General features: G+C 39.9%; 2 protein-coding genes across 38 annotated transcripts in view; one reads left to right on the forward strand and one right to left on the reverse strand.

The window, feature by feature from the left end:
* Positions 1 to 1243: 1243 nt before the first annotated feature.
* On the reverse strand, positions 1244 to 27451 carry LOC144288669 (uncharacterized). Of its 36 annotated transcripts, none has more exons than XR_013356628.1 (8): positions 27345 to 27451; positions 27129 to 27198; positions 24876 to 25053; positions 6983 to 7087; positions 6071 to 6183; positions 4425 to 4543; positions 4154 to 4233; positions 1244 to 1668 (listed from the first exon to the last, which is right to left on the reverse strand). XR_013356628.1 is itself a non-coding variant. In XM_077856386.1 (7 exons), the coding sequence occupies exons 3-7, from the start codon at positions 24909 to 24911 to the stop codon at positions 1483 to 1485; spliced, it is 582 nt and encodes a 193-aa protein (XP_077712512.1). In that variant the 5' UTR covers positions 24912 to 25053; positions 27129 to 27198; positions 27345 to 27451; the 3' UTR covers positions 1244 to 1482. The 36 variants fall into 36 exon arrangements, 24 of the variants coding, with proteins under 24 accessions (XP_077712512.1, XP_077712513.1, XP_077712514.1 ...); XR_013356629.1 differs by having other exon boundaries at positions 6971 to 7087; XR_013356636.1 differs by lacking the exon at positions 24876 to 25053.
* CPVL (carboxypeptidase vitellogenic like) overlaps positions 13015 to 27461 on the forward strand; it is a 126994-nt gene continuing 112547 nt past the window's right edge. For both annotated transcript variants that reach the window (XM_077856378.1, XM_077856381.1), the window contains exon 1: positions 13015 to 13089. The gene's annotated coding sequence lies outside the window, so the exon portion shown is untranslated. The remainder of the gene's footprint in view (positions 13090 to 27461) is intronic.

Below are 27461 nucleotides of genomic sequence, written 5' to 3' on the forward strand. Positions count from 1 at the left end.
GAGGGAGAACTGCCCATTGCTGACCTTGCTAAAGGGACAGGGCTTGGAAACAGAAGCAGAGTGGTGATGTCAACAGCCCAAATTTTATTTGAAACTTTTGAAAAGAATGAGGGCTTTGGGATCAAATGTGTTTGAATCTAGATTCTAACATTTAGTAGCTCTCTGACCGTGGACAAACTTTGAACATCTTTGTGTTTTAGTTACTTCTGTTCTCAAATGAAGAATGTAATGACAACTATGTAGAGATACGGTGAGGTCTAAGTGCGATCACACGTATGATATACCTAGCATGGCTTCTGGCCAATAGTAAAAGCTCAATATCTTTCTTATTCCTTTCTCTTCTCTTTTTCTTTAAATATATTTTTTAAGACTTTATTTATTTATTCATAGAGATGCAGAGAGAGAGAGAGAGAGGCACAGGCACAGGCAGAGGGAGAAGCAGGCTCCATGCAGAGAGCCTGACGTGGGACTCGATCCTGGGACTCCAGGATCATGCCCTGGGCTGCAGGAGGCGCTAAACTGCTGCGCCACCGGGGCTGCCCTCCTTTCTCTTCTCTTGCCCTGGTCTTTCCTTCTAGCTTTGGAAAGAGATTTACTTTTTTTGAAAATTGTTTTTTCTCTTAGGTCATGAAAATGTATTTGTTTTTTCTGAAATGGTGTAAACCAAGTTAAGGTAATAACAATAGCACTTTATAGATTGGTCAAGTGTGTACTATTTTGTGATATTTGGAGTATAAGAAATGTCATATCTTTTTATATTTTTGAAAAAGAATCCAATTTGAGTTCACAGTTGTGGAGTTTGGCAAGAAGTCCAAAATCGATCAGTTCAGAGGGTAGGGAGGAGAGAGAGAGAATATCGCTTTCTCATTTAGATCTGACACCCATGCTGGCTTATACCCTCATATAAATGAGAAGGGCCCTGATCCCCAAGATTCACAATTTCCCTTGCCCATATTTTCCTTCACTTACTCAGTGCAGCTGACTGATGCTCATTCATCCGTTGGCATCCCGCCCCAGGCAAATTACACAGACACGCCTCCCTCAGTCTGTACCACAGACCACAGGAATGCTCTCAGAGTCTCCCAGGACTGCTCGCTGGATTGAGTCCCTCCTCGCATCCATGTCAACATTCCAGAACATATGGCTTTAAAACTTCTCTAACTGAAAAACCTGCCACCACCTCTTCAGTTACAAACATCAGAATAAGCTAGGTTATGATGTGGTAACAAACAGGCCCCAAATATTAGCAGTTTAAATCAACAACAATTTTATTTTTTTCCAAGTCTGCTTTTTTCTTGGGAGACCTGGGATAAGAGTATAAATGGAGGTCCACATGCCAAGTGTCCAAATATTTAGAAGTTAAAAACTAAGGTAACAAACTATTAAATGAAATATGTTCGACCCTCTTATCTTGAAAAACATGCCATTATAACAACCTGGGGAACCAGATTTGAATTTAGAATTTTGAGACTCCTTGAGGTTCTATGCTGGAACACGGTGATATAGAGCTGGACAGTCTTTTAGCCTGTCCTGCTCCCGCACAGCCCAGCCTGAATATCCAACCCCCATAGCAGGAGCCTCCCCAACCAGGTGAAGAATGAATCTCCGCAGGCTCTGGAAGCAGGTTCTTGTAGACAGGTGGGTGAGGAATTCTGAGGGCCCTGTTATCTAAAACATGGAAGCAAATTTGTCAATCCAGAATCCACAAACAATGAGGATAGACTGTATTTTTGTTTAGTTTGCTCACTTTTGTCAAAAATTTCCTGAGAGAGGGGTGCCTGGGTGGATCAGATAGTTAAGCATCTGCTTTTGGCTCAAGACATGATCCCAGGGTCCTGGGATTGAGCCCCATATCTGGGGGATATATATATATATATATGTCTCAAATGAACAAATAAACTTTTTTGATGTATATATAAATGTAAATATGTATGTATATATATACATATATATATGTATGTCTCAAATGAACAAATAAATTTTTTTTTAATTTCCTGAGAGAAATAAACAACTGGGTGCACAGAAAGAGGAAAGGCGAGGTTAATAATTCTTCCAACCGGGATCCCTGGGTGGCGCAGCGGTTTGGCGCCTGCCTTTGGCCCAGGGCGCGATCCTGGAGACCCGGGATCGAATCCCACGTCAGGCTCCCGGTGCATGGAGCCTGCTTCTCCCTCTGCCTGTGTCTCTGCCTCTCTCTCTCTCTGTGACTATCATAAATAAATAAAAATTAAAAAAAAAAAATAATTCTTCCAACCATCTTGGTGCAAAGAAGTCTAGAATTTAAGACCTAGGTGTTGAGTCTGTTTAAGAAAGGGAAGGCATCATTCCTTTTCTACTCTTTTTCCTGATAGATCTCTGGGTAGGCTGGAGGGGATACAAATTAAGCACAGGCAATTTCCATCACATTGGTGACCACTGTGCCACACACGACACACACCGTGCGGTCCACTTAGTGCCCTAATAGCCCTCATCTCGCCTATGCTTCAATCAGCCTCTGGGGCCAAGGGGCTGGTTGGTGGATGGAATAGGAGATGTGTTATAGCCTCCATTTTCAGATAAGGAAGCCAAGGTTGAGAGAAAGACTGTAGCTAGGGACAAAGACTAGAAAAGGAAGAGAGCTGGGAACTGGTCTTCCTCTCCACCCAGCTGCTGTATGCTACTATGGCATAGCCATTTCAAAGTCAGGGAATGGTCCTTTAAATCCATAGAAGTTAGCCAAGCAGGAGGGTCTGAGCAGTTTAGCCTGAACCACCATACATAAAATACAACATAAGGTTTTAGGTAATTGCTTAGGTATTCCTAGCAAGGACTATCCTTCACCTATTTTATCTGCATTCCTTTATCTGGTGATACTACTTAGTCCTTGAGGTTCTTGACAGACTCAAGAGACAACAGAACCAGCAAAGTCACTTTTCTAGGTCAACTCTGCTTTGAATCATCCAATTAATCATAGGCTTAATATTTTATTAGTAAGTAGAGCATACTAGTATTTTATTAGTAAGCAAACCACTCTTTGCATTAGAGGAAAATAAAATAAAATTTGAATGAAAGATAAAAGCAGAGATGTCACATGCCATTTTCCCTACTTAGTTTCTTTGATCTCTTGTTGATCATTTGCAAATTTTTTTGCCTTCAACCAATGAATGGCCTGCTTGCTATGGGCCAGGCATTGTGCTAACAGCTCTATACATAATTTCATTAAATCTTCAGATCAGCCCTGTAGGGCTGTCCTCTTTCCATATATGAGAAGGCTAAGGCTTAGAGGGGTTAATTAACATGGTGAAGGTCACACAGCTAATGAGTGGTTGAGCTAGAATTCAAATCCCTACCAGTCTACTCCTAAAGCCTCGCTGTGCCCTTAATCAGATATTATACTGCGCACATGGGCAGGTTCATCATAATATCAATATATACTTTGCAGGACTGCTGTGCAAATTAAAGATATGATATATAGGAAGAGTGCTAGGTAAACCATGAAGCCCTGCAAAGGTTCACTGTGATGATTTCTCACAGCTTTACACAGGGTTAGCACTACGGTCCTTGGTGGCCAAGTCTATATTAATCCCATAATTCATCCTTAATCCTCCAAAGTCTTGTTTGCCCGGCTTTCAGCACAGCCAAAGGGAAACCAAAAATATGTCTTTTGTTAGAAAGGCTTAACACCTGCTGCCAAAGGGTGCTGGATCATCAGAACATAAACTGATTCATTCACAAAAGACTTAGATTAATTTGGGCATTGTTCCCCCACCTAAACCAGACACAAGGAGGCAAGCAACCCAGGGAAGAATAATCATGCTGAGAGCAGAAGCACTTATTATACGTAATTACCATGTAATTAGCCACAACTTCCCTGGGTCTGTAGCCTGCGGCTAGTCTTAGGAGGTGGCCCTTCCTTACCAAAGTGTAAGGAGACTGAAGCACTTCCCTAAGGTTCCAGGGCACGCAGCTGCGTCTTACAGTGGGGTCAGGGCCATCTGGGTCTACCTCTCAAGGCTATGGCTGAGGTGCAGAAACACCATGGGGTTATATCAGCTGCATCTCTGCTCCCCTCCTTTTCAACAGCATGATGATGTTTTTGCAACTTTGTGAATGTGACATATCTAGCTTCTTTTCGGAAGCAGTGTAGTTGATGGTTTATTGAATAAGTTAATACCATGTGCAGGCTGTGACATTCCTCTTTCCTGTGAGCTGTTTTCAAAGCCGTGGGTTGCCCGTCCAAGATATGTAACAACACTGAAAAGGAACAATGGCAGAAGCCTTGACAAGTGCAGGGAGAGACACAGACACTTGTAAGAGGGGCATGGTTGTCTACAAGATTAATCAATTCCCCTTGTTTTCATTACAGGTCCACATTTATCTTGGGTGGCAGCAGCTACAAATGTGAAATCAAAGCTCCGAAGCTAGACAACTGGAATTGTATTTACCTGACGGAGGCGTGTAAATGGGCTCCTCTCTGTGTCTTCTTAATTGGAATATAAGGCACACTGCAAAGCTCTGGCCATAGGTCAGGGAGGGGCACGCTTTTCTGTGGTGTCCAGATACACTGAAATACAGTGAGAGAGAGGATGCAATTCAGGATCTTGGGTGAGACAGCTGGAAAGAATGACAGTCATAAGCCTGTGTGATCATCATTATTATTGTTATAGCTACCATTTATTGAGCCCATTCTGTATGACAAGTATTTATGTACCCTATCTCATTTCACCCTCTTAATAACACTGCAAGGGAGTTAATACTATTTTTTTGCCACGTATGGATGAGAAAACTGAGATGAAGTCACTTACTTGAGGTCACCAGATGGCAGGTTCTAGTTGAACCTGGGTCCAACTCATGTTCTAAACCATTAGGGCTTAACAAACCAGAGTCTCCCCAGAATATGTGAGTGCAGAGAATACAAGGGCTTGGGGGAACCCTGAAGTCACCTGGATTGATGAACCCAATCTTTTCTTTTTTTAAAAAAATTATTTTAAGTTCAAGTGAAGACACTTTATTATTTTTTTAAAGATTTTATTTTTAAGTAATTTTTACACCCAACGTGGGGCTTGCTTTCACAACTCCAAGATCAAGAGTCACATGCTCTACCACCTGAGCCAGCCAGGCACTCCAATCTGACAACTCTTTGCTTCTTTGTTTGTTTGTTTGGGTTTTTGTGGTTTTTTAATATATATTTTAAATATATTAATTTAAATTCAATTAATTTGAATTTATTATTATTATGAATATTAATCATTCATTTTATTATTCAATAATAATTAATTATTATGGATATTAATAAATTCAATTAATTAATATATAGTTTCAGAGGTAGAGATCAGTGATTCATCAGTCTTATTCAACACCCAGTGCTCATCACATCCTGTGCCCTTTTTAATGCCCATCACCTAGTCACTCCATCCCCCTAACCCTTTCCCCTCTGGCAACCCTCAGTTTGTTTCTTATGATTAAGAGTCTCTTATGGTTTGTCTCCCTCTCTAATTTTGTCTTGTTTTATGTCTTTCCTCCATTCCTCTATGTTCATCTGTTTTGCTTCTTAAATTCTACATATGAGTAAAATCATATAATTAATTGTCTTTCTCTGATTGACTTATTTCACTTAGCATAATACCCTCTAGTTCCATCCATGTTGTTACAAATGGTAAAATTTCATTTTTTGATGGCTGAGTAATAGCTCATTATATATATGTGTATATATATATATATATCCAGCTTTATCCATTCATCTGCCCAACCTGACAACTTTAAAACTTTGTTTTCAGAAAAGCCAATCAAAGAAGAAGGTTTAACCAATTTCTTTGCAAGGCCATTCTTTTGTCCACTATTGAGTACTCAGTACAAGAAAGAAGCTAAAAATATTATTTTCAGTAGTTTGAGTCTTCTCTACAAGTTCCATATTTTGATTCTTCAATGGTTAAGTTGATTACAATTATGGTAATTTGGGGAGAAATGTAAAATTATGCATTAGAAATGTTCAGCCAACTATACTAAGATATGCTAGTGAGCAGTGAAGAGAAGGGAGACATTTTTCTCTATGAAAAGACACATATTAAAATATCTCTCTCATGCTACTGACAATTGTATCTGCACAGTCTGGCTGTAAGCACACATGATCTCTGTTGCAGGGTGGCTTCAGAACAGAATCGTTCATGGGTTCACCAGATGCGCGCCTTTAGATGCTTGAGTCCACTGAAGAATGGATGTTAAGAAAGACAGGCTAAGTGTTAACTAAGAAAATATACAGACTCATCATTTTTGCCTACCCCATGCTTAGCCATTCCCATATCCTCTCAGTGTATCTAAATACCTCCCACAGTTGTACCTTCCTTTCCACAGAGATTCTGGTGGGTTGAATGGTATCACCTTCAATACTCATGCCCACCCAGAACCTCAGACTGTGACCTTATTTGAAAAAGAGAGTCTTTGCAGAGCTAACTACTCAAGATGAGGTTAAGCATTGGGCCCTTGGTTTCAGCTCAAGTCATCATCTCAGGGTTTTAAGATCAAGCCTAAGACTCTCTTTCCCTCTTCCCCTCCTCCTACTATCTCTTTTTCCCCAAATAAGTAAATATATATTAAAAAAAAAAAAAAAACAAGAAAAGAAAAGGAGAGGACGTGAAGAAACACAGAGAAACAAGCTATGTAAAAAAGGAGACAGACATGGGAGACATGCAGCTACAACACAAGGAACATTGAGGATTCCCAGGGCCTGGAAGAGGCAAAAAATCCTCCCCCAGAGTCCCTGGAAGGAGAGCAGCCCTGCCAACAACTTGATTTCAGACTTCTCCACAACTGTGAGAGAATAAATGTGTGTTGTCTTAAGCCACCCAGTTTGTGATAATTTGCTACAGCAGTTCTAGGAAACTCATACAGAGACTACCACACACAGTTTGGCCCAAGAGCTCATTCTCTTTTGCAGGGATTATCTGTACTTTGTACTAGACTCTTCCAACTCGGCTCTTCCCGTGGCTGTCACCTTCATCCACACCTTTGCTCCATGTACTTTATTTTGCCAACAGAGTTCTCTTCTTTGAACTTGGATAACCTTCCAAAGACCCTCCGACTCAGTAATTCTGCTTTCCAGATTTTTCTCCTAAGGAAATAATCAGATGCATATAATTATTTATATGAGAATATTTCTTAGTGAATTAATAATATGAAAAAATTGGAAGCAATTCAAATGACCAAATGTTGGAAATGGTTGAATAAATTATAATAGACTCATATGATTCAACATTATACAGTCACTAATATTATGTTTTTGAATTAACAACGTGTGAAATAATTGGGATATAATGCTAACTGCTAAAAGCAGGATAAAAAACTCCATATGATATGATTCCATTTTTGTTTATAACATATATTTGTATAGATAAAAGATTAAATAAAAATACATCATTTGGTTATCTCTGAGAAGTCACAACAAAAATTTTATCTAACCTTTTTGCATATCTTCATATTTCTCTAATGATCATGTATTATGCTCATAAGAAGAAAATAAGCAATACATCTTAATAAAAAAAATTCAGGCTTCCAGTGCTGTGGCTTTCAAGCTATTTTGACCATATCTCATAGTAACAAATACAGTTTGCATTATGACTGTGATATATAATGCCTCCCTCCAAAGATGTCCATGTCCTAACCCTTAGAACCTATGAATATATTACCTTGCATGGCAAAAGGGACTTCACAGATGTGACTAAGTTAAGAACTTTGAGATGACAAGAGTATCCTGGATTAACTGGTGGGACAAATGTGGTTACGATGATCCTTCTAAGAGAGAGCAAGGAGGATTAGCTTATAGGAGATATGAGGACAGAAACAAGAGGTTGGAGTGATAGACAGAAGCATCCAGGAGACAAAGAATGTGGGCACCTTCTAGAAGATGAAAATGACAAGGAATCAGATTCTTCCCTAAAGCCTCAAGAAGGAATGCAGTCCTCCTGACACATTAATTTGAGACTTCTGATTCCAGAACCCCAGAGAATAAATGTGTTCCTTTCAGACACTAATTCTGTGGTAATTTTGGTATGCTACCAATAGTAAGCTAATACAATGACCTAGGACACACACACACACACACACACACACTGAAACAAAGTGTCACAAAGCATGATTTACTCTGATATTTTCTCTTTTTGCATGGATTAATTGTGTCCTTTAAAAAGGATGCATTGAAGTCCTCACTCTTACTTCTGGTAACTCAGAATGTGGCCTTCTTTGGAAAGAGGTCTTCATAGAGGTAATGAAGTTAAAATGAGGTCATTAGGGTGGGTCCTAGTACAATATGACTGGTGTCCTCATCAAAAGGGGAAATTGGGACAGAGAGACAGACACATATAGAAGGGAGATAATGTGAAGAGACATGAGGACATCCTTGAACGCAGAGGCAGAGATGGGAATTATGCTGCCATAAACCACAGAGCGCCTGGGGCTTCTAGAAGCTAGAAGAGGGGAGAACAATCCTTCTCTTACAGGTTTCTGAGGGAGCATGGCTCTGCAGACACCTTAATTCAGACTTCCAGCCTCCAGAACTGTTAAACAATACATTTCTATTGTTTATTACCACCCAGTTATTAGTATTTTGTTATAGCAGTCCTAGGAAATTAATATACCTCCTCTATTCTATTTTATCTTACTTCATTAAGAAAGTTGATTTCCTCAGTTGCATTTCTATACACTAACAATGAGACTGAAGAAAGAGAAATTAAGGAATTGATCCCATTTGCAATTGTACCAATACCCACAAGATACCTAGGAATAAACCTAACCAAAGAGGTAAAGGATCTGTACTCTAAAAACTAAAAAACACTTATGAAAGAAATTGAGGAAGACACAAAGAGATGGGAAAACATGCTTATGCTCATGCTCATGGATCAGAAGAATAAATACTGTGAAAATGTCTATGCTACCCAGAGCACTTTACACATTCAATGCAATCTCTATCAAAATGCCATGGACTTTCCTCACAAAGTTGGAACAAATAAACCTCAGATTTGTATGGAACCAGAAAATAGCCCGAACAGCCAGAGGAATGTTGAAAAAGAAAACCAAACCTAGGGGCATCACAATGCCTGACTTCAAACTATATTATAAAGGTGTGATCATGAAGGCAGCATGGTACTGGCACAAAAACAGACACATAGATCAATGGAACAGAATAGAGAACCCAGAAATGGGCCCTCAACTCTGTAGTCAACTTCTCTTTCACAAAGTAGGAAAGAATATCCGATGGAAGAAAGACAGTCTCTTCAATAAATGGTGTTAGGAACATTGGGCAGCCACGTGCAGAACAAAACTGGACCATTCTCTCACACAATACACAAAAATAGACTCAAAATGGATGAAAGACCTAAATGTGAGTCAGAAATCCATCAAAATCCTAGAAGAGAACAAAGATAGCAACCTTTTTTAACTCAGCCCCAGCAACTTCTTGCAAGATACATCTACAAAGGCAAGGGAAACAAAAGCAATAATGAACTTTTGGGATTTCATCAAGATAAAAAGCTTCTGCACAGCAAAGGAAACAGTCAACAAAAACAAAAGACAACCTACAGAATGGGAGAAGATATTTGTAAATGACATATCAGATAAAGGGCTAGTATTCAAGATTTATAAAGAACTTATCAAACTCAACACCTAAAACACAAACAATCCAGTCAAGAAATGGGCAGAAGACACGAACAGACATTTCTCTGAAGAAAAGCTACACGTGGCCAACAGATACACGAAAAAAACGTTCAACATCACTCAGCATCAGGGAAATACAAATTAAAACCACAATGAGATACCACTTCACACTGGTGAGAATGGCTAAAATTAACAAGACAGAAAACAACAAATGTTGGCAAGGATGTAGAGAAAGTGGAACACTCTTACACTGTTAGTGGGAAGGCAAGCTAGTGTAGCCACTCTGGAAAACAGTGTGGAGGTTCCTGAAGAGGTTAAAAATAGACCTGCCCTACGACTTAGCAATTGCACTACTGGGTATTTACCCCAAAGATGCAAATGTAGTAATCTGAAGGGGCACCTGCACCCCAATGTTCATAGCAGCAATGTCCACAATAGCCAAACTGTGGAAGGAGCCACGGTGTCCTTCAACAGATGAATAAAGAAGATGTGATATATATATATATATAAAATAATATATCAGCCATCAGAAAGGATGAATACTTAACATTTCCATCAATGTGGATGGAACTGGAGGGTATTATGCTGAGTGAAATAAGTCAATCGAAGAAAGACAATTATCATATGGTTTCACTCATATGTGGAATATAAGAAATAGTGAAAGGGACCATAAGGGAAGGAAGAAAAACTGAGTGGGGAAAAATTAGAGAGGAAGATAAACGATTAGAGACTCGTGATTCTGGAAAAAAAAAAGTTGCAGAAGGGGAGGAAGGTGGGAAGGAGTGGGGTAACTCGGTGACAGGCATAAGGAGGGCACATGATATGATGAGCGCTGGAGTTATACTATGTATTGGCACATTGAACTTAAAAGAAAAAAAACTTGAATTCCCAGTCTACTAACTGAATGACATCAGTGTTTGTAGCTGGACATTCAAGCTTTTCCCATTCTGATTTCTGTATATCTGTTTTAGCCAACTGCTAACCCATCCTGAGTGCATCCGGTAGCCCCGAATAGTCAATCACTCCCAGAATGCAACAGCAATTCACAAGTGGTTATGTTCTTTGCCTGTGTTATACCCTTTCCCCATAATGTCTATTCATTTTTAATGCCCAGCTTCATGTCATCTCATGTCACCTGGCTCCTTAGCCAGTCACTTGGTACCTGTTCTCTGTACCAGCAGTACTTTTTATAGGCCTCCCTTAAAGCTCTTATCATATTGTATTATGGGATCAATTTAAGTGGTTCATCTCTCCAACTGAACTTCAGGTTTCTTAAAGAAGACTGCTTCTTTCTTTCTTTTCTTTCTTTTTTCTTTTTTAAAGATTTTGTTTATTTGAGAGAGAGAGAGAGAACAAGCAGGAGGAGGGGCAGATGGAGAGGGAGAGGGTGAAGCCGACTCTCTGCTGGAGCCAATAGCTCCACCTCAGGACCTCAGGATCAAGACCTGAGCAGAACTCAGATGTTTAACTAACTGAGCCACCCAGGTGCACTGTTTTTTTAAAAATCTAAGCTAATCTCTAGTACAAAACCCCACATACCGCAAACTCAAGTACAGAGCGCCTCAAGTACGTTACTGCAATTTTAGGCTTTAATAACTTCAGAAGTATACATGCCACACACTTACAAAACTGTCATTTGAAAGTTTACTTCTTTTGGCTCTAAGTTTTCATTATTTTAATAGATGTAATTTTTTCCTTTTAATAAATGTATGCCATTTTTCACTTGGGAAATGAAACAAAAATTAAAACTGAAAATGTGTTACTCAAAATTCACAAAACTGAATAAGTATAAAATATGTTTAATTAAATTTTCAAGTAATGTTTTTGTAAGTTGCAGCATTTATGCCTCTGAAGTTATTAAGATTGCAGTAAAATGATGACACCTGTTTTTGAATACATGTGCGTAAGTATGATGCATTTTCTATTTACTGTAAAATTCAGTTTGGTTTTCATTTAACTGGCTCCATGACCAGTATTCCTTGACCAGTAGCTTTCTTTGAGCTAAGGCCCACAATTTAGAAGGCCCCCCCCTCTGGTCCTCCACTGGCTGTACTCCTCTACATAGAGTGAGGCATCCATGGGACTGAGTCCATTGTGAGCCACCTGCCACAAATCCATATTTCCCCAAACCTTGTTTCGGAGTGTCCATGATCCCCAGATTGCTTCTCCAAAAAACTGACACTCAGTGACATTAAATAATTTGTCCCAGGTTACAAAATTAGTGCTGTAGTTAGCCTTAGTTTCATAAGAAACCATCCAAAATGTAAATGGTGTAAAATAACAATGAACTGGTTTTGTTTTTTTTCCCTGCTCAGTGGGTCGGCTGGGCCATTCGGCTGCTGGTTTTGCAGCAAATGATGACATTCTTGCATTTTGTCTTAACTTGCTCTTGGAATCTCCTTACCTTTTTAGATTTTGTCTTCCTTCAAGGTCTGCCTCAGTGCCCCAGTACCTGAAGGAGGTTAAAAATACCCCCTGAGGTCACTTACAAGAGATGTGACCTTGAATGGGACACTTAACCCAAGTCTCAGTTTCCTGCCTGCAAAACGGAGATCATCTTAGTACAGAATATATCTTAGGATATAAGATTCCCACCCGATACTGTGGGAAAAGCACCTGACACAATGTCGGCACCCTGTGAGCTCTGGGGATCAGCGCGACTGGAAGTGTGGACTTTGGGTGACTGCAAGGGGCCTTTCTCAACAGTGGCAGTAAAACACCACTCGGGTTTCCAGATGCAAGTACCGGGCTTGCAAGCACCAGGACTAGCAAGCACCAGTGTGAGGAATAACTTTTAAATACAATGTTCATGGACAGCCCGGGTAGCTCAGCTGTTTAAGCGCCGGGCTTCAGCCCAGGGCCTGATCCTGGAGACCTGGGATCTAGTCCCGCATCGGGCTCCCTGCATAGAGCCTGCTTCTCCCTCTGCTTGTGTCTCTGCCTCTCTCTCTCTGTGTCTCTCATGAATAAATAAATAAAAATCTTTAAAAATAAATAAATAAATACAATGTTCAAAGTCAGAGCAGCTGGGGCACCTGGGTGGCTCAGTGGTTGAGCATCTGCCTTTGGCTCCGTCCATTCCAAGGTCCCGGGATCGAGTCCCACATCAGGCTGGGGGGGGTCGGGGAGGGGAGCCTGCTTCTTCCTCTGCCTGTGTCTCTGCCTCTGTGTTTCTCAGGAATAAATAAATAAAATCTTAAAAGGAGATTCTGATAGCAGCTTTAAAAAAGTGGGAGGGGAAAATCCAAACATAGGAAGGAGCCCACCAAGCAGAGCTGCACCGTTACCTTTCAGGATCCCCCTCTGGGGTGCCCGCTGCTGCTTCTCCGGGGGGCGCGGCCGGGTCACGGGAGGGGAGGTGGGGACCGGCCTTTGGCGCCGCAGGTCTGGGTCACGTGCGCGCGGGAGGAGTGCAGGGCCGCGCCCCGCAGGGTAGAGGTGACCGGCGGGGCGAGGAGGCCTGGGGTGAGCCGAGGGCGCGCGGGTCGGCGGCGGCCCGGGCGGCGGGGAGCGCGGGGCGGGGGTCGCGGGGGTCGGGGGGCCGCGTGCACCGGGAGGTCGCGGTCGGCTCCGGGTTTTCCAGGTTGGGGAACTGCGGGATGCTTGGCATAGGCTCTGGGTGCACCGGGCCGGGGAACATTCCCGAAGGCTCCTGCACAGTCTGAGGCCCTGGCGCGCGCGGGGGGTGGGGTGGGTGGGGGGTGATTAGTCCAGGTCCAGGCCGGGAAACCTCCCTGTTCAGGAGTCGGCCCGGGGTGCGCGAAGTTCTGGGGTCCCCCGTGACTCTCGGTGCAAAGCGGGGACCCTCCTCTGCCTCAGTCAGCCTCAGCGCATCTCTCTGGGATGCTTTGATTCCGTGGGTGCTGCAGGGAGAATGGAAGCGGGAGATGCCTTTGATGTGAGCGCCCCACAAAAGGGGATTTGGGCTGATGGAAGCAAAGCACAGGAGAGAGACCTGGAATACAGGATTAGGAGAAAACTCAAGGGGGGGGGGCGGTTGTTGAGGTGCACAGGACAGCTCCCAGCCAAGTGGGTTCAGCCCTTGCTGGGGAGTTCCTAGGAGCCAGTGGGACCCCGTAAAGACAAATAGAAGCCAAATAGAAGCATCCAGTACCTTTTAGGTCAGCTTTGGCCTCATGGCATAAATAAATAAATAAATAAATAAATAAATAAATAAATAGGCTTTGGTATATTTATGGATTCAAATCTCAGCCATACATTTTGTTAGTTGGTGACTTTGAGCAAATGTTTTAAGTTTGCTAAGCTGCGGTCTCCCCGTTTTAAAGGCACTTGTCTTTTTTCCTCCCCTTATATGTACCATTAGCTTTTTTACCATTTTTGGTGTGAGATGAGAAAAAACGGAGATGTAAGGAAGAAAAAAAGAAACCCATCCAGCTAAAATGTAGTTTGCTAACTTGAAAAGCAACTTTCAAGAAAGTTGTAAGAAAGTTGAAAGTTCAGAAACCTTTACACTTTTGGCAACGGTAGGTCACATTGGTTTTGTTGGCATGTGGAAGTCTGTACAGTTGTCAAGACCCTTTGGCTGTTTGGGCTTTCTAGATCTGTACTCCAGGCCACTTTTAAGTCCAGTGGAAACTCTTTATAATGTAATGCTAGTGTTCTTAGCGAGAAGCTGTTACATTCTCCCTCTCTCTTTCTCTCTCTCTTTTTTAGTAGGAGTTGGGGTTTTGGGAAGGGCATGACTGGTCTCACAAAATATATGAGTCTAACTTATAAACCAGTTTATGGTGGGGTTCTCCTAGACTGACTTTATAGCCTGAGGAATAAGTGGGTTTTGACTGACAGGTAGTTCAAATAACTTAGAAGAGCATTTAGGAAGTTCACAGGGCTTACCGGTTCACTCCCCTTGAGAAAATAAAAACAAGAAGCAAAGAGCTTGACAGTGTTTTGTTAATGACTTTGCTTTTGTTTTGGAAAGCATATGATTTGTCAGAAGAAAGATTGCGTGTTGAATACAATCCTGGTATGTACTGAAGGAAGATAGAGAAGAGCTTAATTACTGCCCCAGATAACATCAGATACCCATTTATTAACACTGAAATTCCCAAGGTAAACAGGTAATGACCCATTCTTAATAAGAAGTGTAGTTCATTTTAAAGAGCAAATGTGACTATTTCAGTTTAGCATTCCCAGGGGTTTAATAATATGGGTTTTTCATGGGCTGAACTAAGAATGTTTAAAAGAATGAAAGTAGGTAAGTTTCTCATAGGTTGAAAGGTACCTTTGGAAGAATGACTCCTTAACATCTACATAGATTTGGGAGGGAGTAAGCTGGACAGAGTGCTAAGAACTGTACCTTGGCCAAAACTAGGAACGAAGTTTAAACTTTTATGCTATATATTTGCAAGTCCAAAGATTTAAGCAATAATGGACTCAGTTCACAGTGATCAGGTGCTTTCACCATAAAGTCTACCTACTAAGCATAACTGAACTGAAACCAGACCATTGAGATTTGTCTCCCTTGGAGATATTGTAGGAATAGCCTTGTACTTGAAACCATATTCTTTTCTTTTATTGCTTTAAACCAGAACTTGGGAAGTGAGGTGAGAACGGGAGGGGATAATTCTTTAAGTCCTTTGATCTATTGGCCTAAAAGAGCAAATTCTTAGCATCTTATCTTCCCAATATCCTTGGGACTTATCTCTTAACTTTTTCTCCATATTCTGATTCTAATTGGAGGCTGTTTTTAAATTGTTAGCATTATTTACAGGTCAAAATATTTATGTAGGCATCCTGGGTTAGCCTTTCCTCCCTTCTCTTTTGAGACTCCATATATTCCATTATTTATCTTTCAAAAGGACCACTGGACATATCTTATTTGGCTCTCTGGGGGAGTCGGTAAACCCAGCTCCCAAAAGATCGATTCTCATTTTCCTCTCTCTCCAATCTATTCTGTTAGCTGTTCAATCTTTACTTGTCCCAGGACTTTTGCAAAAATCTCCTAATTTAGCTCTCAGATGTCAGGTTCTCTCCATTCCAGCCTAACACCAATGCTGGAATGAGCTTTCGAAAGCACAACACACTCCCCTCCTTAAATGTCTTCAGTGGCTCCTGACTGCAACTAGGATGAAGTATAAACTGCCTACCCTGAAATTCAATGTCCTCCATGCAACTCCAACATGACTGCACAGACCAAGGTCACATGACCCCTTTACAAACTCTGTGATCCACCCAAATCAAACTCTTTCTTGTTTCCTAATTTCACTCTGCTTTTTATGTCTTTACAGGTAAGCCTAGCTCCAGGCAAATAGTAGGCACTAAATCAATACCAGTGGAATGATAATAGAGTTTAGGTAGGGGTATACATTGTACAATTGTTTCATCTTTTCTGAGAACTTGAAAATTTTTATAATCAAATGTTGTACATTCCAGAATGGTGGCAAAGACTTGCTTTCTTGTCACAGAATAATATATAGAGCCATCAGCAGCCCTCTAGGTTCTACATTTATTGTCTTTTCCCCCTTGATTGTATGGTCTTTCTGACTTGTCTTCACTTATAATGATGCAAAATTAGTTTTATTTGCTTACCTGCAGCAAAGGAGGGCATATACCCAAGGGACTGGGTACATAGGACGAGGCCTGTGAAAGGTTTGTCCTTGTGCTAAGTGAGACAAAGGAGGGCTCAGGGAAGTGGGGGTGGTGGTCGCTTTCAAAGCAGTTCAGCAACTGACTATCACAGCAGTCTTGGTTCAGGAGGTGGGAGGAACAAAGTGGGGCTGGGGACACGTTGCTAAGAAAGAATACCCACCATTTGCTTCAACGTGGATGGAACTGGAGGGTATTATGCTGAGTGAAATGAGTCAATCGGAGAAGGACAAACATTATATGTTCTCATTCATTTGGGGAATATAAATAATAGTGAAAGGGAATAGAAAGGAAGGGAGAGGAAATGGGTAGGAAATATCAGAAAGGGAGACAGAACATAAAGACTCCTAACTCTGGGAAACGAACTAGGGGTGGTGGAAGGGGAGGAGGGCGGAGGGTGAGGGTGAGTGGGTGACGAGCACTGAGGGGGACACTTGATGGGAGGAGCACTGGGTGTTATTCTGTATGTTGGCAAATTGAACACCAACAAAAAAAATATTTATTGTTAAAAAAAAAAAAAAGAAAGAAAGAAAGCAGCAACTCCCCAGAAAGGATTGTCAGTCATTTTGCACCTGCAGTGTGGCCTTGGCCATGTAGAAACATTGTCACTGTTCTGTTGGGAACACTGCGAGAATCAGAAGGGCTGATTTTCGCTTTCTCAGATTCTTCAGTCCTCCCTTTATATACATGCACACCTGTTAGTGCACTAATGCTAGTATAATTCATGGCAAAATCTAGTAGTGGGAGATCTTAGTTAACTATACCACCATCTGCCCAGCCATCTAAGTCAGATCTGGGAATCAGCATACATTCTGTTTTATTCCGACATATAATATCTCATCACTCACAAGGTTCTGCTAGTTTTACCTTCTAAGTATTTTTAAATCCACACCCTTTACTATTGCCTTTACCTGGTTTAGGATCCATCTTCTTAATTCTGCATTACTGTAAAGCCTATTAACTGGTATCTATGCCTTCTCTCTTTTCAATAAATCCATCCCTATTACTGCCATCGTAATATTCTATTCAAAATACAGAGCACTCAGTAGTTTCCAGTCACTAGAGGATAAAGTTTCTGAAGAGCTTCCAGGCTGTCTGCGATCTGCCCTCTATTGACTTCCCCTGCCCTATTATGCTGATACCTTGTTTAAGTATTGGTTATCCATTGCCAAGTAACAGAGTTTGAAGAGGTGTAAAACCCCTGGCCCAAGAAAATAGGAAAGACAACAGCAAATGAAGAGTGTGGGGAAATTCATCTAACTGGGAGTTAAGGTCAGGGTCATGAATCAGCAGCTGTGAGATTTGCAGTGGTGCAGGCAAATCATGATAAGGACCTGGATTAGGACACAGGAGGAGGGCTAAGGAGGAGGAGAGGGCAAATTTGAAAGACAGCTGAAATTCAGTTGATGATTGATTGGCTATGGGAAGGCAGCAAGGAGAGAGATAAATCAAGAATCTGGAGTTTCTAGCTTTTCTAGCTTCAGTGCTTTGAGAGTATTTCATTTTTTCTTTTCTTTTCTGTCCTTTCCTTTTTTTTTTTTTTTTTTTTTTAGGATCTAATTGGGTTTATTAAGTGATTTCTGAATTTCAGCATTTGGGCTAGCAAGTAGAGAGGATCTCTGAGGAGCTGTAAAAAATGGAAGGTTTTTATAGGAGAGTGGGGAAAGAAAGTTATTAGCAAAAGAAAAGAATTGTTCATCTGTCTCTTAGGGGGAGAGAGGAGGGGTCTTATCATGCAGACGACCTCATCTTCCCATGGGGGAAGACTCACTAGTACCCATCAGAAAAACCCTGATTGACTAGTTAGGACTACATTTATGGGGAAAGTTGAAACTGTAATTAGATTATGGGTTAAGCCCTCGTTTGGGGACTTGGCCTAAGTGATGTCATTTTGTGCTTGTGGTTTTGTTGTGTTTTTTTTTTTTGTTTGTTTGTTTTTAACTTCCCACCTTTGGATCATACTGTCAGCTTAACTGAGAGATATAGTTAAAACATAAGGTATTAGCACTTGGACGGTATTTCTAAGGAAGACAGAAAACAGAGAAGTAGGTACATGTTTAGGGAAGAAGATACTAAGTTTGGTGTTTGAGTTCTTATTAATTGCTTTTGATTTTTATCAACATAATACACAAATGTAGGTGAAAAATTGAAGTCCTATTACACTTCTTATCAAAAAAAAATTTAGTCCTTTTCCCTATCACTCCCCACCCTTCCATTATCTGTAAGATTTCCTCCAACTATTTTTTTATTTAAGATTTTTTTTTATTTATTTGATAGAGAAAGCATGAGCAAGGGGAGCAGCAGAGGGATAGGGAGAAGCAGACTCCCCGCTGAGCAGCAGTCCAACATGGGGCCCCATCCCAGGATCCGGGGATCATGATTGGAGCAAAAGCAGACATTTAACCAACTGAACCACTCAGGTCCTCTGACTCTTTTGTCTGTTTCTTCTAGTATTTAACTCCAAATTTCTAACTAATCTACTCAGTCTATTTCTTGACTTATTGGTTTAAGAGTTACATTTTTTTTCTCAATTTGAGATATTTTCATAAACTTATTAATCAAAGTGGGAATTTAGCACTCTTAGCTTATATCTCAACTTCCCTGCCCCCCACCCTGTTCATTGGCTATAGACTGTCTCATTGTTGCTAAATCCATATCTGATGTTTACTTTATGATTCAAGTGTTACTTCTTGCTGAACCAGATAATATGCTCTAATTACATTGCCTTTCTCTTGCAGTTTTATATACTCTTCATCAAGTGAATAACTGCCTCTTTTTGGATTGCTTAGTTTTCTGTGACACTAGCAGGACTTCTGTCCAAAGCTGCTGACAGAATGGTAGTATCCTTATGGATATGATTTTTATCCCTTGATAAAGAAGATGTGGTCTATACATACAATGGAATATTACTCAGCCATCAGAAAGGATGAATACCCACCATTTGCTTCAACGTGGATGGAACTGGAGGGTATTATGCTGAGTGAAGTAAGTCAAATGGAGGAAGACAGTCATCATATGGTTTCACTCATATGTGGGATATAATAAGTAGTGGAAGGGATTATAAGGGAAAGGAGGGGAACTGAGTGGGAAAAATTAGAGAAGGTGACAAACCATGAAAGACTCCTAACTCTGGGAAACAAACAAAGGGTTGTGGATGGGGAGGTGGGTGGGGGGTTGGGGTAGCTGGGTGACAGGCACTGAGGAGGGCACTTGATGGAATGAGCACTGGGTGTTATACTATATGTTGGCAAATCGTACTTAAACAGAAACAAAACAAAAAGATATGATTTTTTACAAAAACTCATGTGATAGTCATATTTTTTTTCTTTTTTTTCTCCCCTTGGGGATCTTGCTGGTGGATTGCTCTGTCTTGCTGCTCTGACCTGCACTGGTAGCTCAGCTGTCATCTTGGGTTTTCTCTTCTGCATTAGTTCCCCTATTAGTGAAATTTCCAACTTCCTATTTCTTGGTTTTCTTCCTTGTTTTGGTGGAACACATCTACTAGTAGCTTGCTGAGTAGTGTAAGAAATGATTTCTTGAAACTTTATATCTACCTGAAGATTTCTGTAATTTATCCTCACACTTGTTTGATAGTTTGACTGAGCATGTAATTCTAACTTGAAAATTATTTTCCTCTTAGTATTTTGGAGGCATATCTTCCCAGCTGCTAGTTGTTGCTGCTACTGAAAAGCTTAATAACATCTTGGTCCTTGATTCTCTTTTGTGATATCTCTATGTCTCTCTCTTTATCTCTCTCTAGAAAGTTAGTGACAGTCTCTTTATTTCTAGAATCTGTTCTGTGTCATTTCCTTCCTTAATCTAGGAACTTTGTGGTCCCTTTAAACCTGAGAGTCATACCTCTGCTATGTGTCTGTGTATTATCTCTTTGATAATTTCCTCCCCTGAATTGTATCTGCCTTCTTCTTCTAGAACTCTCATTAGTTGGATGCTGATCTTCCAGAACCAATCCCCGAATTATCTTATCTTTTCTCTTCCTATTTTTTAAAGCCCTTTTCGAGTTATATTTTCTAGGAGATTTATGTGTATTTACTATCCCACTCTTTTATCAAAACCTTAAAATTGCTACCATCTTATGTTTCAGGAGCATGTTCTTGTCCTTCATTCCTTTATAAGGCAGTATTCTATTGTTTAATGAATCCAATACCTTCTCATCTCCTTGAAGATATATATTTTTTTGTTTTTGAAGAGTTATTCCACTCATGTTTTTTTTCTTCTGATCTTATTCCCTTCAAATAATTTCTTTTGCTTTTTCCTTCAAATTAAAGGCTTTCTTCCAATGTCCAGCATTTCTTTGATTCTAGTTTTATATTAAGTGTGAGAAAGTTGCTGATTAGAAGCTCCATTGTGTTGAAGGGATTTGCCAGCAGTTCACTGGCTCCCTGATAAGTTGATTGGTGGGGTCCAAGATATTTTGTTGGAGTACAAGTAAGTGTGTATAGGACTTTTCTCCCAGTAGATTTAGATATTTGAGAGAAGAATCCTTCATTCTCTTGCATAGGGTGACAGATAGAGGCATATAGTCCTGGCTGCCAGCTTTCTTAGAGCTGAATGTTGGAGAGGCCAGAGGCAATTAGTATGTAGACTTTCTTAGTTTTAAATTGGATGCCTCTAACTTTTCCTGTATTTCATATTCTCAAGTCTAGAGTTTCTGACTTGATGTTTCAGAGAGTAAGTTTTCTGTAGAAGGAGTTTCTTCCTCTGCCAGGGTCAGGTGGGGCCTGAGGCTTTACCCTCTGTGGCAGACTTCAACCTGTCCCTCTGTTTTTGGTGCCATGCTGCCCCTTGCCTTCTGCAGTGTCTGGTACTTACCATTTGCTTTTCTGTGGTTTTGTGACGTGAATTAGCTTGTTTCCCATTGGTACTCTGCTTTCATTCTCTGCAAACTTTGTTCACTTTCCATCTAACAGTAACAACAAAATTTTGATCTGCCATGTTTGCTGTTTTCTTTGGCCATGAGATTTATACCTTTAAAAAAATGTCTCTGATTTCACAATAGAGTGGATTCATGAGGAAACAGAAATAAATGTGTTCAATTCACTGTGTTTTAGTAGAATGATCAGGTTCCATTTTGACCAGTTGAGTTTAATATACCCATTGGGCATCGAGTGAAAATGTCAGCAGGCGGCTGGGTAGATGAGCCTGCCGCTTCAGAGAAGAGCAGTTATTTGAATACTGTCAGTAGAAGTTCTACCTAGAGTAATGGGACCACCCTGGAGAGAATGTGTGGAGGGAGATCAGCTGTGGACCAAGGATAGAATCCTAGGAAACCCAATATTTAAGGGGAAGGCAGAGGAAGAGGGAACCATGAAAGAAAACATTCTAGAAGACCCATGAAAGCACACATTGCACAGATTTGGCAAATTTACTAAAACAGTAATGTCAATGTGTCAGAGAAGGCAATTAAGATGAAGATCTCTGAATTTGGGAATCTGGGAATCATTAATGATTGGGGAAAGATGGTACAACAGAAGTGAGAATGCAGTAAGGAAGAGAGTGAAAATAGTATTTTTTGGTTTGTTTTCTTTGTTTTGTTTTGTTTTGTTTTACTTTTCAGAAGCTATAGAGATAATTGTAGAGGGTGGTTCTATGGCAGGAGAACCAGATCAACAAGTCTGTGGGTTTTCTCTATGGTCTCCACTTTGGATACTATGCATACTTGATTTTAAAATAATTAATGAAGGAGTTCAGTTCTGTATTTCTTTGTTCTTGCTAAGTAGTCCATGACTTTGTTGTTCTTTGATTACCTGTGTGTAGGTATTTGGGATGGTTTGATTTTTTAAAATAAGATTTTATTTATTTATTTGAATGAGAGAGTGAGAGAGCACAGGAGTGAAGCCAGAGAGAGAAACAAGCTCCCTGCCAAGCGGGAGAACCTGACATGGGGCTTGATCCCAGGATCCTGGGATCATGACTTGAAGTGAAAGCAGACGCTTAACCCACTGAGCCACCGAGGTGCCCCTTAATAATATTTTATTTTCTCTAGCTTCCTTTAATGTAAGAATATAGTATATAATATAACATACAAAACATGTGTTACCTGACTGTTGATGTTATCGGTAAGACTCCCAGTCAACAGTAGGCTATTAGTAGTTAAATTTGAGGGGGAGTCAAAAGTTATACATGGATTTTCAGCTGTCCAGGAGGTCATACTCCTGACCTTCATGTTGATAAAGGGTCAACTATATGTGTTTATTGAGTGGATGGTCCAGTGAACTTGGAGTCCACCTCAGCTCTACTCCATCAACATGGGTCTCTGTTAGAGAGCCACTAACTACTTTGAAGACCAGATGAAGCAATGTGTGGAAAAGGAGATGAGGAAATATTAGACTCAACTAAGGGAGTATTATGTAGCAGTTACTCTCTGCAATAATATGTCTGTTTTGGAATCAGGGAACAGTTTCTTGTCATCTCAGGGAGCGGTGGTTAAGGTGAAGACATTGCAGAATTTCCCAAGACCATCCTCATTTAAAATATTCTCATCCATTGTGCCTGGTCTTCTACTTGTATTTGCCACACCATGTATCTTAAGTTTTTATTTGAGAAATTTAGTTACAGTAGATAGCAAAAAGGAGGCTAATCCTAAGAAGGATAGGGCTAATTACATCAGAAAAAGTATTTCTCATTGAAAGATAGTGCTTTTGCCCCAAGTCCTAAAGGACCGAGGGCTTCAGCTACCCCTAAAAAATTGTTTTCAAAACTGAAAGACGTACACTAGAAAAAGCATTCTCTGGGCATGTGATTTTCACTGCTTTGCAGATAAACATGCCCTTAAGTCACTTGCAATTTTAGCACCTATAAGTTTTGCAAATGCTGAGATAATCAAGTTTACCCAGAATTCTGCTTTCATATAATGTCAAAAGTTATGTGGAGGCAGATTTTCTTATATTATATCATTTTTACAGTGATACATGTAAAATACATGGACTTTGGAATCACCTAGATCTGGCTTCGAATTCCAGCTTTATTGTCTAATAATAGCTAAGTAGGAGCTTAAGAAAATTAGCCCAGGATTTAAAATTGTTCTACCTTGGAATTAGTGTCCTCATCTGAATAGGTCTTGTATAAACCTCTGGAGTCAGGACCTCTCTAAGAATAGTATCACAGTCAAATAAACACATTTGCCCAGTAACAAATTAAAGGCTCTGAGATGTTCTGAAACCAGGAAGCCTATTTAAGCTTGTTTAACCCAAATTTTCTCAAACTTTTGCCCTTTTAAAATCTATTAATATCTTACTGAGCTAATATTTCATGAAGGATCCCGTGGGAAATCCTGACTTATAATAATACCAGACATATCTTAATAAGAAATCAATTTAGCTTCTCTTTTCCATTTTATTGTTGATGACTCAAATTTTACCTCCTCCATCCTGCCTCCTTCCACATTTTTCTTAGCCTCCAGTTGTTTATTAGTCCCACTATCCATGTATTAGTTTTCTTGGGCTACTATAAAAAGTACCAGAAACCGATAGGCTTAAAAACATCAGAATTTATTGTTTCATATAGAAGTCCAAAATCAAGATGTTGGCAAGGCCATATTCCCTCTGCAATCTCTAGAAGGAGGTGGAGGGAGGACCCTTCCTTGACTCTTCTTGTTTCTGATGTTTGCCAGCAATCCTTTGTAATTCTTGGCTCATTAGATGCACCACTCCAGTCTCTGCACTCACTGTCACTTGGCTGTCTTCTCTGGCTTTACATGGCACTCTCCTCTGTGTGTTTCTTTGCTAAATACCAGTTACATAGCATTAAAGTCCCATCCTAATTTGGTATGATCTCATTCTAATATAACTGATTACATCTGCAAAGACACTAATTCCAAATAAGGTCACATTCTGAGGTCCTGGGGTTAGCACTTCAGCATATCTTTTTGGGGACACAATGCCACCCATAACAATCCATGAAGTTGCTCTGGGCAAAAAAAAGTTAGGAGTCATCCTTACTTCTTTTCTTCCCCTCAGCCATTGCATCTAGTCTATTAGTAAATACCAGTAGGTTTGCCTACAAAATGTAGCTCACACTTCTCATCACTCCCACCGCTACTTCCTAGCTTGAGCCTCTGCCATCTATCCTGGAATATTATATCAGTCTCCTAATTGATACCCTGGCCTTATTCTCCTGTAGTCTACTTGCTAGATGCCAGCCAGAGCCATCATTTCACATATCACAATTCTGATTAGACCTAATATTCCCTAATGCTAATGAATATGAATACAGCTAAAACTCTATGTATTTTGGCCCTGAGGACCCTCTGAACTCATCATGTGCCTGTACTCTCATCAACCAACAACAAACAAAACTTAGTCGTACCTCAGAGCTTTTGCATTGTATCCTTAAAGCTAGCTCTACTCAGAGACGTTTTCAGACCATAATTGAAGTGTTAGCCCAGCAGGAAGGGCCAAGGGTATAAATGTTTCACCACCATGTTTTGTTGAATAAGTAAAGGTCACAGAGTGCATTACATAAAATGTTTAGTTATTACAAAAAAATAAGAACTCTTTCCTGATCAAAAATTATTGGTTTGGGAAATACTGGGCTAAAGTTTTAACAGATTTATTTACAACAGAACTTCTTAGCAACATAATCGTTTAATTCTGCAGGGATATAATATATAATACTTCCAGATTTACCTGAATAAGGAGGAGGGACCCTGGCCCACATAGCATATTTTGGGAGATGCCAGTATTGCGACTGTAGAATATTCTTTGTAGACTGATTATGATTGGCCTTAACTCCTTGCTCTACCACTTATTAGTGGTGTGAACTTAGGCCAATAACTTAAATTCTCTGAGGATTAGTTTCTCATCTCTAAAGTGGGAGGAAAATAGTACCTGTCCTACAAAGGCTAGAAATAAAAATATAAAGCAATTAGCACATTTCCTTGTATATAGAGAATATTCAATGATTGGTAGCTGTTACTGGTATTACTATGACGAGGCCTCATGAGGATCATGAGGATGTCTTTCTGTTTTAAAACTGTTATTAACATTTTGAGACATGTCTACTTTTTACTCTCCCCACCACCCCCCATTCAAATTTTCCTTCTGGTTGGAGTGAGACTTCAAGGTAAAGCTTCCTCCTGCTGTGTCAGATAATATTATTCCTCCTCTTCCTAATTCTTTTCATCCTCTACCTGCTGCATAACTCAAGTTTACCTCCCTTTCCCTTGAGTCCAAAAATAAGATGGCGGGAATGGGAACAACTAAGTCATTAGCAAGATTAGACACCCCTGTCTGATGCCAGAGGGGTGGCCTGTGAAAAGGAGATAAGCATGGTCTCACTGCCCTCTCAGCAGAAGATTGCCTATCACCTCTCACCTTGTGTGTCTAGTACTATGTCCTTCCTGGGAAAAGAGCACTTCAAATATCAATTTGAGAAATTCAAATGATGTCTTGAGGAAAATGAGTAGTGGATCCCTCAAAATAAAAGTCTGTTTATACAGAAGTTTGTTTTCTTAGATAAAGGTTTGTTTGTATAAATAAATAGACCACTTGTTTGCATCTAAATCTTTTAGCAAAAGAGCTAGATTTGGTATTTAGGTGAGGGTTGCACAATAGCTCTTCATTATAGGATTCGGGTGCTTTGGATATGCTTGAATAATCTTGAGATGTGCTTAAATCTTTTTAAAGTAGAGGAACCACTTTTTTGTACCTTTCTTTTATTACAAATTTCATGGAAATGTCTTTTACTAGCTGGCCTGTTTTGTTTTTTTGGGGGGAATGTTTTTACTATGTTGGGAGCTACTAAAGACGGTTAAAATGGAGCCGGAATCCAAATAGCTATTTTACTGCACATACAGCAATTATTACATGAACAATTCCTATCCTTTCATTGGAATAATCTATAATATAAAAGAAGGAAGCAGGAGGGAGAGAACAGGGGTGGCTTAATAATTTGCTGTTTTGTTTCTTTGTCCTCATTCTGGAGTTTTAGTTCCTGATTCTTTTTTCACTTGTTAAACCACAGTTTCCAGTGGCTTTTTCAGGTTTCTTTTCTAGAAGCCTTGTATCTGATCATGTTCACGCTTGTTTTCAAACACAGAGGACAACTTGGCAGGATTGTCCTCTCTTGTCTCTAATGGTGATCACTTCAATTGGAATTGGAGTGTGAGTTGATGGAAAGTAGTTTCCAGCTCATTTTTCAAATTAGGAGCATGACATCACCATGTGTAGGTAAATGTTTAAAAACCAGCTCTCTGGGAGTGGGGGTGTTTGCTGATTTCTGAGGTGTAACTACTCCCACCATGGCAGATTTTAGGATACCAACAAGACTTCACAGAGTTGGAAAGAAATGCACTGTAGCAAACCATTATGTCATCTGCCCACTCCTACAAACACCGTAACCCTGGAGTTTTGGTAAAATGTAGTAAATGGTTATGAAGTGATGAGTTTTAGGCATTTATTAGTTATGTTTTTGAAGAAAACTTATTACATGGTAAGCTTTTATAGTTTAATTTCTAAAAATGGCTTTGTTGAACAACTAGCTCTCAAAGATCCTGGAAAGTAACCATTGGTTTTAAAAGCATCGACTGGGATTCAAAGAAGTCCACTGTCTTGCTGAAGTGTCAGTGTATTAGTTGACAAAACCTGGATTAAGGTCAACTGTTTCTAAAAAACAAATTTCTCTAGGAAGATTTACTTATTAATATTTCTGTTTATCCATTTGTTATTTTTTATTGCATGCTCTAATGATCTGAGAAAGGGGTTTAGGAGTGTTACAGGCTGTTAATTATCTATTGAGACAATAACAGAATTATCTGAATATAATTGTGACCAAAGATGGAAGTGTGGAAAGCAGATTCGATTTACAGCCATAAATAAATTCTTGCTTTGAGTCTTGGCCCTACTACTTGCCAATGGTGTAATCTTAAGTCACTTACGTACTTCTCTGACTCCAGTTTTCTAGTCTCCAAGATGAAAGAATTGGACCACATGAATATCTAATATCTCATATCTGTCAAAAATATGATTCACTATTTAGACACATCAATTCAACAAATATATGCCAATACCAATTATGTACACATTTGTTACGGACTCTATTCCAGGCAGAATTAAATACAATATAATAATAGTAATTATTATTATAAAGCAGCTCACATTTATGCAGAGCCCTATAATTTACCAAAGAGAAAGTTTACTTTGAGTCTTGAGGTTCCATGGCTCTAGGAGATCAAGACACATCTTCATAGAATGTTAAAGAAAGAAGAATGTTAA

The sequence above is a fragment of the Canis aureus genome, chromosome 18 (assembly GCF_053574225.1).
Source record: "Canis aureus isolate CA01 chromosome 18, VMU_Caureus_v.1.0, whole genome shotgun sequence".
Taxonomy (NCBI): Eukaryota; Metazoa; Chordata; class Mammalia; order Carnivora; family Canidae; genus Canis; species Canis aureus.